The 12,392-nt window shown below is 40.5% G+C and overlaps 1 protein-coding gene across 1 annotated transcript in view; it reads left to right on the top strand.

Annotated features, from left to right (window-relative positions):
• Window positions 1–1,322: 1,322 nt before the first annotated feature.
• Window positions 1,323–12,392, top strand: part of EMC2 (ER membrane protein complex subunit 2) — a 35,802-nt gene continuing 24,732 nt past the window's right edge. Inside the window, exons 1-3 of the mRNA XM_066564395.1 lie at window positions 1,323–1,410; window positions 7,418–7,531; window positions 8,176–8,240. Of these exons, the coding sequence (XP_066420492.1) occupies window positions 1,323–1,410; window positions 7,418–7,531; window positions 8,176–8,240 (267 nt within the window). The remainder of the gene's footprint in view (window positions 1,411–7,417; window positions 7,532–8,175; window positions 8,241–12,392) is intronic.

The following is a 12,392-nucleotide window of genomic DNA, read 5'->3' as shown; positions in this document are numbered from 1 at the left end:
GGATCCACGGGGGATGCAGAGATCCACCCGCAGCCCATGGGGATCCACGGGGGATGCAGAGATCCACATACAGCCCGTGAGGATCCACGGGGGATGCAGAGATCCACCCGCAGCCCGTGGGGGAGGTGCCCATGCCGGACCGGGTGGCTGCCTGCAGGAGGCTGTGATCCCATGGGAGACCCGGTGGAGGGAGAGAGCCCTTGCTCCCAGGCTGGAGCAGCCTGTCCTTGGAGGACTGCAACCCATGGAAGTGACCCACACCACAGCAGCTTTGGGAGGATTGTCTGCCTATGGAACAGACATTTGCAGCAGCTGTGGTGGGAGTGGACCCACGCCGGAGAAGTTCACGGAGAACTGTGCCCCGTGGGAGGGAGCCCATGGCCTCACAGGAGGACTCCTTTCCTGGGGCAGCAGATGAAAATCTCGGTGATGAAAATCTCGGTGATGAATTGACCAAACCCCCACGCCCTGTCTCCCTGGACTGTCGGCGGGAACGAGGGAGGGGCTGAGGGGAAAAAGTTATTTTAAGGGTTTATTTTACGTCTCGTTATCCTCCTCTGATTCTGCTAGTAATAAATTTCACTTTGCAACCTTAAATTGAGCCTGTGTTCCCCTTGAAGTGTTTCTCTCTGTCCTTATCTCACTCATGAAACTGGTGTTAATTTTTTTTCCCTCTCCGCTGCCCAGCTGTGGCCGGGGAGGGTGAAAGAGCGACTCCCGTGGGTGCCTGGCGATGGGCCGGTGTCAAACCACGCACAGGGAAACCGATGGGTCACCCTTGACGGGTCATGCCCGTCACCAGGACACCGGGGGCAGGACAAACACTGGCAGTTCTCATGATGAACCCAAACCACACCGGGCACCTCTGCGCCCGGCGTTTAAAGTGTACAACCTCATCCCGAGCGAACTGGTCCCGGACAGTTTATAAGGACTGTAACACAGGAAATTAACCTGCAGCCCTTAGTGCCACCTGCAGTTTGGCCTCTGAGGTTTTAACCCCGGTGCCCGCGGGCGGGACAGGAACGGCGCGCCGCGGACTGGGGGTCACGCGTGGCCCTGTCACCGCGCTCCCGACAGGAGCACGGACTAACAGAGCCCAAAGAAAGGCCCGGCGAGACGGGCGCTGGCCGAAGCTCCGGCCCTTTGAGGGGTCCGCTCCAGTGGGACGAGGCTCTCTCTGGTCGCCGCGACGGTGACGGAGGGGATGGAAGGAGCCCCGTGCGGCCCCGGCCGTGCTGCGCGGGCGCTCTGGGCGTCAGGAGGCCGCGCACCATTGCCGGGCTCTGCTCCGCCGGGCCGGCCCCGCTCCCGCCCTCCCGCCAATGACGGCCGAGGCCGTCACCGCGCTGCGTCACGGCGCGGCCGCCAAGATGGCGAAGGTGTCGGAGATGTACGACGTGACTTGGGAAGGTAACGCCGCGCAGCCGGCGGTCCCCGCCCGGGGCAGGGGCTGTGCCCGGCCCGACCGGCCCCCGGCCGTGGGGAGAGGACGGCGCTCCCGGAGCGCGGCGGGCTCGGGCCTGCGCCGGGCGGTCGTACCCAGGCCTGGGGAACAGCAGCGAGGGGCGGCGGTTCTGGCGGCCGCCCGGCTCCTCGGGCTGTGGGCAAAAGCGGCGACCTATGCTCGGCCCTTCGGTGCTCGCAGGTCCCGGACGGTGCCGCGCACCTGGCCTGGAGTGTCCCGCGCTGCCCCGTGCGCGGCGGGCCAGCCTCCCCTCGCCTCCGCTCCGCGGGGACCGGCCCCGCGTCTCCCGGGCGCGGTGGGGCCGCTGCGTCGCCGCTTGCCGGCCTTCTCCCCCTCGGTACAGCGCTTGCCAGCAAAAACGGTCTCTTGGCAGGGTCAGCAGTTCGCGTCATAGTTCATCTTTTGGTGAACTAAAAATTTCCTGATACTCTCGTAAAGCTCGTTCATAAGCATTTATGGGGCAACTTCCAGAAGGTCTGAAGTGACACAAGTTTTTGAGAATCCCACTCTCTGGGTGTTTACAGCTTTCATGTCTGTTCGATCAAAATGGTGATTTATTTTTCATATAGCAGTACTGTCTGAGCTTTATTTGACATTCTCAGTGGTTATTTTTCCATAACCGGTATTAACATGTGAGCTCAAGACAACACTCAAGCCCTATCAAGAATCCTCAGTCTCCTATCAAGAATAAATGAATGGTTTATAGTAACAGTTTTGGCCATAAAGGGGGAACCTTTTGCTATGTACTATGCACTGCAAACATTATAGCGTAGAGAAGATAATGCAAAGAGAAGTTGTGTGATCTTGGGTTTTCATTTATGTACTGCCAATCTGTGAAGAAATAATTGAATAGTAGAATAATTCCCCAATCATGAATTAATGCTTAATTTGATTTTGTAGCTAACAGGATGAAAATTGGAAAACCTTGATTAACCATTCTTTTATGTCTCTTGAATGAAGGTATAGTACTTGTGAAGCTCAGCTTGGGTGGAGATCACATAGATCATTACTGGTATTACTGTTAGATTTTCACAGAAGTTGCCCTAAACCACCTTGTGTTGAAAAATTTTCCAGTTTTTATTATTCTTGAGCAGATGTTGTTACAAAATGCAGGGACTTAGTTGTTTGGGGGTTTTTTGTGGGGGTTTTTTGTGTTTGTTTTTTCCAGTGGTTCTTGGGTATTGATGACAGAAAAGAGCAATGAGGTTTTTCATAGGGTGGGTAACACACCTGTGGACATTTCTCTGTACATTTAGCCCTAGATTGTTTTGGCCCAGAGTATTGCAGAGTGTATGCTTATACTCTAACATGGAGGCCAGGTGTAGGGTATTCAAGCGTGCTGCTGGCCTTGGCTAATTCATACTGAGCTGAGCTTCCTACTCTTAGAAATAACCTTCACATTTTGTTTCCAAGAATTCTGATTGACAGTTGTGGCATTGTGCTAGGTGTAGAGTTTTGTATATGGATGGGGTTGAATGAGAAATTTCAGCAGACCAGCTTATGAGTTTTATCATATCAACTTCTCAGTCTCTTTAAGTATTCATCCAGATGAAAGGCTGGTGTGTGTTGGTACAGGGGACTGTCTCCACTTTGGACGCATGCATTTGAAAAATTCAGTTTTTTTTTTTTTTCTCTACTGCAAGATATGAAAAGTAAAGTGAAGAAGGAGGCCTGCAACAGACCATGCAAGGACTCTTGTTAAAAAAGATAGCTTTTCTCTTTTCTCTGTGTGAGCTTAAACAGATCCTGGTGCAAGGTAGCTTTTCATAGGTGAGGTGATCCAGCAGTGTTGTGACCTAGTTCCTAGCAAAGAATTGAACACAGTTCTAGGAATTCTATGTAGCTCATTTTCAATCTCTTTAAAATGCCTAATTTATGTGAAACTAGGTGTATGGGTCATAGGTCCTTTATATACCCAGGCTTTTCTAAACAAGACATTTTATACTTATATATTGCTTAAAGATGAATCTGCGATTCAAGGTTAGGAAAGAAAAACATGTAACAAATGAAATAGTTTGTACCTTGCTTTGCTTTTCACTCAGGTTTTTTGAGACAGAGGTAGGAGTTAAATTTTTTTAGGTACCTGCATGGCACAGGTGGTTAGGAAAGATAACTGAAAATAACTGTGTTTTCCAGTGTGGGAGCTGTGGTTTTTATTTTTTATTTCTTTATTTTGTTGCTGTATCTCAAGCTTTTAAAGTGTGTTTGGAAATCTGTGTAGCAGGAAAACATCTTCTTTAACTTTATGGTCTTGATCAATGGACTTAGATGATCCAATACCACAGAGTGCTGTGGTATTGCAAGAGAAGCTTATATGTTGTTGTGTAACATATATTTTACAGTAAAGCTGACTTACTTGAGAGAAAGATGGTATGTTGCTCCTTTCTTTTTTTAATACTGGTTTTAACTATTCTAGAGAAAATGGCATATTTCCTGCTTCCTTCATAAATAAAAGAATTAGAAACTATGTGGAGTGGCAGGAAACCAAAAACTGGGTGTAGCCATGGAGTGTGATGTAGTAGGTTTGCACATCACTTGGTACCTGGTGATGTGCAGCCTCTTACTAGGACTTTCTTAAGCTATGTAGAACTTTGTAGAATAAATATTTACCATATTTTCAGTGATACATTAAAGATTAATTTGTCCCATGAATGGAAATATTTAAAAAAGCAAACACCTGTGTAACTTCATTTTAGCAGCAGGTTTTGGAGCACACAAGTGTAAAATTAGCACAATCTGCAAACAGGCAGCAGTTCAAGAACTATTAAAATAACAATTGACTTTCACAGAAAATGCATCTGACATATTGTCAGAATTGGACAGAATGAGCCAGATTTTCTTTTCTTAACCTTGCACAGCAGCATAAATGTGTTGTTAAACACATCACACGCTGCTAAAGGGAAGCAGTGCCTTTCAGCTGTCACTTCTGAGCTTTTTGGGGATCTTTGAGTGCTGTCGCAGCAATTCTTGTTTCAGTCAATAACTCTCTTAAGTGGTTATCAAAATGAGAAAGAGAAAGGAATGGCATATTCTTTAAACTAGCTTTCTTTTGATATAAATTGAAAAAGTGAAGAAGTATTTTTTTTAGATTTTTATTAGCTCTGAATGCCCCTTGCCTAAGTTCTCTGTAGCATTAAATTAGTACTGATGTTTTCTGTATTAAAAATTGCATTCCTTCAATAGTGGCACTTTAAAAGTTTTCATTACCATGTTAATTTGAGACTTTTTTCAAGGAACTCTTCGTCATTTTTGAAAATATCATAAAATGCTTTATAAGATGAAGTTTACCAGTGTGTGTATTTCTTGCAAATATGTGTATCTGGGAACACGTTATATGCAAAAAGAGAAAATTCCAAATGAATTTAAAAACTGAGCACTTCTATTTTTAATGTTAGGTGGCAAACTTTCTTTCTGTGACTTGGAAAATGAATTCATACTGAGTTTGTATGGCAAGTCTCTAGGAAATAGGGAACAGCCTAGCATTTCATCTCTGTAATAATCTATGTGCAATTAACTATTTCTGATGTGGTTTTGTTGTGTTCTGTGCTGTCTTTGCTTTCTTTTAGCTATTCCTAATTTTCAGTTGTAATCAAAAGATCAGATCAGTTTACTCTGGGTTTTATATATGGATTTTTGGGATTACAGCAGGCAAAGGTGAGATGCTGTTTTTGTTTTTTTTTTAGTTGAAGCCCTTTTGAAAGCAGAGTTGCCAGGATTAGAGGCAGCATCTGCAGCACCCAGCGTGATGCCTGTGCCTCTGCCTGCACCTGCCAGATGAGAGTGCACAGAGGTGGGCTGTGGGTGAAGATTTGGTGTGTGTAACAGAGATGTCAATACACAAATGAGCTCTAGAAATATAATGGCTCTGGGCTCCCTGAGTGACTGCTGTGGTAGCAGCAATGTACCAAGGTGACATTCTGGAGCTGGCAGTTTCTGTCTGCCCCAAAGTGATGATTTCCTTCATTTCATCCGGTGCTTTTAGATATCAAGGACTTGAAAACTATGATCCCATTCATCAGTGAAAGTGTAGGTACTTATAGGAGGATTATTTCATATCTGGTTGCTCAGGCCATATGAGCTGACACCTTACTGGACACAAAAGTGAAACACAGGTTATGTCCCTTGGCTTGCGTGGTTTTGGGCAAAAGACAACATTGTCCCGAGTGCATCCCTTCCCTAGACCTTGTAACATTTTGATTTACATGTGCCATGGGTGCCAATTTAGAAAACCCCAAATCTAAAACAAATCTATCAATTGCTCAGCACCAGCCTATTGGTGAGAGGAGAAGTTGTAATTAAAACATGGACGTTTCTTTACCTTACTTGTTTTTTTCTTCTAAAATCTGTAATTGTGTCTCCTGAGCCTTGTATTATGTTTCCGAGACTCAAGTTATTATTGTCTGGCTCTTTTGATAGATTTCTTAGTAAAAAATTCATTGTTTGACAACATTGTAAAAAGACTTGTATAATTTTACTGCACTTCTTAGCGTTTTCTTTCTTCTACCTTTTACATAAAATTCAGTATTTTTAAAATCAATAAATGTTTCATTCATCAGCTGATGTTCTATTCTTTGTCCTAGAAGTTTTTTTTCCATTGCTGTAAATGTTGGACTTGTGTGATGAATGGTAGGTGTACCTTCTGTTAATACATAATTCTGACACTATTCCATTTGGAATCACACTGGAATGAAGGCATTGATAATTTCCAAGTAAATGAGTGGGTGGAAATCAGACAGCTTATTTATTTTTAGGCGTTTAGCTTGTCAGCTTTCTTGAATGTTTGTGTTCACTCACATTCTTGCCGTCTAACGTTGAATTTCCAGGGACCATCATATGTCTAGAACCATTCAACTTTGCCCATGCATATGAAATGTAACCCTGTGGTGGTTTTGGTTGAATTTCAAAACATAAAATGTAGCACAATAACAGTCTTATGAGCGATCTGAGATCACTTCAGGTAGATGGAACAACTTTTAGTGCTTAATTTTTAACTGTCATTTACATTAACTCTGTGTTTTGAAGTGCAAGAAAAACTGACAGTGTTTAGATCTATTGCTGTATTTGCTTTTCCAGATGTTGTAAAGTTTTAGAAAAATACTAGCAACAGTTATCCTGGTACCCTCTTATTAGTAAAACCACTATCTAGTAATGAAAACTATTTTCCTTAAGTTTTCTCAAAATTTCTTCTTGTGTATAGAACAGCTATACTTATATAAATGTATGTGCATATAAAATCACATTCTTAGCAATTTCCTGGTCTAGAGGATAAATAAAGCTCAGGCAAGGTAGTGTTCTCTACCTGACTTAATGAATCTGTCTGCTCTCTTGGAGATCTTAAATGTACTCTTGGAACAAAAATCTTAATAATAAAATAAACTGTCATTTCTACCTTGCCTAGGTAAGGCAGTGATATTTTTCATTACTTTGGACACTTCCCTGGTGTAGAAACCCTTCACATCCATGTGTACTTTTATTGACGCTCCTTTCTCTAGGAATGTGTAGATTCCTTTCAGAGGGAAAGTTCTAATGTTTTTTTCTAGAATTTCAAGTGAAAATTTATCCACCTGTAGCAGAAATGCAATTTTAGTGTTGTCTGTAGATGTGTGAAACTAATCAGAAGTCTCTTGTAGCCTATCTTACCTAAAAACGGATAAACTTTTTTATTTATTGGATAACTGGGTATACATTTTTTTTACTTCATGTGTTACTGTCCCTTCTGAGAGACTGCTAACTTAGAATTTGAATTGATAATGTTAGAGCATGAGCACAGTTTGGGTAATAAGGTTTCAGAGATCTGTTCTCTAGTAATTTTTTAATTTTAGTAGAAGTCACTTTCATAGCTCTGTTGCTCTTTAATCCCATTCTTCAGATGTGTGTCTTATCGATCATATGCACATTCAAATGCCATTACTATCTGAAAATCTCAAGTTATTTTTGCCCCTTTGCCCACAGATATGCGTGATAAAATGAGGAAATGGAGGGAAGAAAACTACCGAAACAGTGAACAGATAGTGGATGTTGGAGAAGAGTTAATTAATGAATACGCATCTAAACTTGGAGATGACAGTAAGTAAACAATTACTATTTTAAAAGTTTCCTTGTCTGATTTGACTTTCTTTTTTCAGTCTGTATTTTAGTTAAAGCCTTTATATGGTCTTCCAGTATGTGCTGATGTTGATGAAGTATATATTGCTTTCTTAGTCTAATAGGCTTCCAGAATTCCAAGAGCTTATTTCTTTCCCAAATGTGGGCTGCAGTGAAAACAGCCCTAAAAATTACGTGATAGAACTGTTAGCTTGCAATATTAGTATTTAGGCTGCAATGTGAAAACTTAATTTGAAACTATTACTAAGATACTATTCGCGTGATTTTCTGTTCTTCAACACTGTGACAGAAATTGAAGCAAGTCCTCACAGGGATCTGTCTAGAACATGGCAGTTATGATGTTGAAAAATAGAGAATTAGAGCTGTTTTGCCTTTCAAGATGTCAGAAAGTACTTTGGCACTAAAAGCGCTAAATTGCTTAAATAAGTTGTTGATTAATTCCAGCAGTTTCTTAATTTGTTCGTGTTTCAGCCATGATTTGTGGGAGTAGAAGAGGAAAAATGTACAGACAGAATTAATTAATCCTGTTTACATGATAGGTGCTTCCTATTACCTTAAACAAACCCCAAACCAATTATCTGCATTTATTGTCTCTTTGTGTCCAGTTTGGATAATTTATGAGCAGGTGATGATTGCTGCCCTGGACTGCAGTCGAGATGATTTGGCATTGGTAAGTTTTCAAGCTGACTTTTCTTTCACACTGTATGTATTCATCCTGGGTGTCTCTTCCAGATAGTTTTCTGGAAGTTACAGCATACTCTGAACTCCATAGCTTGTACTGGTAGAAAGAATATCTATCAAGAAATGCACAGCTATGAAGAAACTGCCACCCCCTACCTCCTCTGAAGCATAACTTTTGTTTAGACAGATCACATCTCTTCCAATAGCCATGAAAATATTTACAGCTATTCTGGTATGGGCTAAAGGTCAAGAATAATATTGAAGTTGCCATATTGTACAGAGAGTGTTTGTTTATTGAAAACCTCTCAAAATATATTGGTTTTCTGAATGTTTTGAGGTAAAATGACCCATCTTACATATATTATATGTCATGTTGGCTACCCTGAAAGAAAGTCACATATTGGAGCAGGTCTTCAAGATTAATAAGGAGCTGCGCTGCATAGTGTGTAAGGAAAGGCTGGGAGATCCCAGCCTTATTAAATTTTAGGAAAGCCAAGAAGAGATTTCTGAATACTGATGGGAAGGAAGGTATAAAGAAAGTGGGCACATATTTTCATAGGTGTGCAACAAAAGACAGGTGTGAGATATAAGCTGTAACAAAGGCAATTCCACTTACATATTATGAAAAATTTAGTGAATTCTTTATGACAAATGGCACATTGAAGCTGTGGAATCTCCTTTGAAAATGCTTAAAAATAGATTAGGATATGGCTCTGCACTCCCTTGTAAACTGGCTCTGTTTTGAGTGGGGATTGGGAGCAGGTGGCCTCCAAAAGTCCATTGCAATCCAAGTTGTTTGGTAGTTGTTGGTAAAAATATTGATAATGGATATTTGAGTCAATTTGTATGCAAATTTATTTGAATTATATAAATAAGAATTGAGATAGAATTAACTTATTTTGTTTGAACTATAACCTGTTTGTTAAATTAAAAACAAAAAAGCCATTGAAACAAACAAAACAACCCAGTCAGCTTAGCTGATCCTTGAAAGGCAAAATCAGGAAGAGGCAAAAGTTTGTGTTACAGGAAAATGTTAATAATCTTTTCACTGCTCTTTCACAAAACAGTCAGAAGAAAACAGAGGCTTACCTTGAGCCCTAAAAGCCATCAAGCTTGAACTTATTCTAAGTAAAAAGCCATTTTCAGTGCTCCAGGTCTTTCACTGCAACTACTCCTCCAGTGCCTTGTTCTCCATCAGATGACAAAATACCTCTTAAAATCTTGGAGGTTTGTGTGATGTCATTTGGGTAAAACTTAATTCAAGGGGGGTGAAGATAGGCAGAACTAGAGAGGGTTATCTGACCATATATATATATATTAAAATGGAATATGCTGGAAAATGTAGTAAAAGACTTTGAACTTGTGAACCCACTGAACTTCCCTCTCTTTTGTCCCTCAGAAGAAAATACTGTTGTAGTATAGCTGTTTGTTCAAACAAAAACAAATAGACTTACTGTTTAAATAAATACATTTCTGTGTCCTGATTTATATGTAAAACAGATTTGGTCTTTATTTTCAGGGTCTTTTAAAGAAGACTTTCACAAAATTGTTGACGGAGGCAGTGTTGAAAAATCGGTTGTGAAACGTTCTTTGTTTTTACTAACCCTTGCAGGGAGTTTAAATTTCAGTGTCTGCCCTTTAAGGAATATTGCTTGAGATGAGAGAATGCAGCATTTTGTATGCAGTTTGGAAATGAGATTAAAAGCATAGGTGGAAACTTAGAGGATTTTTTTTAAGTTTATTGATTTACAATAAATAAGTAGTTAATTCGAACAAGTTAACATCATCTGTGGCATTTTACTAGAGCTGTAGCTCCAAAGTAGACAAACAGCTTTGGCTCTTCTGTTTTTTTAGCAGTGAGAGTTTGACAGCTGGGGGGGATAGGTATTGTCTACTCCAAATGAGAAGCTGAGGTAGTTTTCAGAGTAATTTCTCTGACTTTTGTCTTTTGTTCTTCTTTCCTTAATTATTACTTTGTCCTTTCTGTCCTCCACCAAAAACCCATGTGTAATGCATGCTGCTGCTGTGGCCAGCAAGTTGGTTCACACAGGTGGTTTAGTGCAATCACCTATTGTTGGCAGCACTTGCATTACCAGTGTTTTACCTGCTGAAGTCCAGGTTTGTATTTCTCTGCCTTTGTCTGATGTTTAAAAAGTCAGAAAGCAAATGAAGTGCAAGTTGAAATTTCACATGCAAATTGTGTTTGCCATTGTAACTGAGAGAATTCTGAGAGAATATCACAAGTAGATTACTGACATGGTGCAAAACCAGTCCTCAATAAAATAAATTATTATGGTCATTACAAGTCCCAGTTTAAAAAGAGGACATTCAGTGCTGCTGAGTCCAGAACGTTTTGAAGATATAGCTGGTGTAGTTTATTCATGTGCTTTTGGTTTTATCCGTGTTACAGTGAGTTGTTCATGACTTTCCTACAACTTTTCCTGTCATTTTATTGTGTCTGATAGTTTAATCTACAGTTTATTTTGGCCCCTGGACTGCTGCATTCGGTTGAGTAATGGTTGTGTAGTGAGATCTAACGTGAACAATTCTCATCTTGCATTACTTCTGCACTTGAGCACTACTTTCATATTATCAGTGAGGATTTTTTTAGATGTAAAAGTCCCTCTACAGATTGTGGACTTTAGTATGGTAAATGTCATATTTTTTTTTTATTTGTACTTTTTTTTGAGAAAAATAGTACATGTGTTTATAAAAATCACTATCCTTCAGGGTTCACTGATCACTAGACCACAGGATGGATTTATTGTATGCAAAAGTTCTTTTTAAAGTCTACAGGGTTGTCAGGGTTTTAAAAGCTGGAGTTTTATTTAAATTTTTCTGTCTCCTAAGAATGGTGAGAGAATAGTTCTGTCACCATGTAACATGCTGCTAAGTACACATAGATGACTACACATTATGACTAGAGCAACAGCAGTTCACCTAGACATCACTCAAAGTGCCAGTAAGCAATTTCTGTGCTAAACCCGAGCCTTTCTATGTGAAATTGCATTGTAAGAATCTTGGTCCTTTGCAAATTAAGTTGATTGTGATGAAAGTAGTCTGTTCTTGCTTGAGGCTAAGCATCATAACTTTTGTCACTTGTTGCTTTTCTCTCTCCTATTTGTTAGCATCTGGGAGAGATGAGAATATTCCTCTTGTATGTGTTTTAGCAACCTGTTTATCTACAAAAACAAAGAGGGATCCTACTGATTGCTACTGATTTGTACTTTGTCCTTTGACCAGTGGATTTGATGAGATGGAGCAGATTATGTAGATAGGCCTCTGCTAGAACCTTATGTCTGAAAAACAAGTTTCTAAGTTATGTTGCATAAATAAATGCCTGGAAGAGGATTCAGTGTGAAGCTTTTAACGTGATGAACACTTCTGGTCTGTTTTGAAAGCCTGTGGACTGTCCTGCCTCCCACTGTCATGAGTCAGCTAGGAACTTCACAATGCTATTTAGCCACATCCATGATATGGTTATGAGTTAGCTTGCTGTAGGGAAGTTGTGACTCAGTCCCTCTACCAAATGTCCTCTGCTAATCCAGAAAAATCTGCCTGGGATGAATTCTTTTTATCCAGGCCAGGTGTCTCATTGATTTCAGGAGTTAAAAATTATGCCTTGTCTGCCAGCAGTCTGTACCCAAGCCAGTGGCAAACATTTTCTTTGGATTTCAAAGTTTTATTTTAAAAATAAACACAGAGCATTGTGTTAGTATAGTTTGTTCTATTGTGAAATATCCATTTATTAAAGAAGTATCACTTAAGCTCTCACTGTCTTTGTTTTTGTTACTGTCTTGTGTTACTGTGGGGCAACTAAATAGAATTCAAGTTTTAATAGTGTCAGAGCTGTTTTAGTAGGTGAGTGTAATTTTCTGGGCAAATAACTATTTCAAAGGGGGCCTGAGCATCTAATGCCCTGTATGGAAAATACTTCTTAAAATCAGTCATCTAACATACAGAATTTCAGTTTTCAGCCTTCTGTTTGTCAATGCATTTTATTGCTTGTTTCAAAAATTGGTATCTACTTTTACTCAGAACTGGCATGGCAGGTAGTTGAATTATGAGCGAAGGCCTTTTTTTCTGTTTTTTTTTTCTTCTTCTAGCTTCTGTGAAGATAATTATATTCACAGTAGTATTT

Source organism: Molothrus aeneus, chromosome 1 (assembly GCF_037042795.1).
Source record: "Molothrus aeneus isolate 106 chromosome 1, BPBGC_Maene_1.0, whole genome shotgun sequence".
NCBI classification, from domain to species: Eukaryota; Metazoa; Chordata; class Aves; order Passeriformes; family Icteridae; genus Molothrus; species Molothrus aeneus.
Note: the sequence above shows the minus strand (reverse complement) of the source record. Positions and strands in the feature narration are given on the sequence as shown.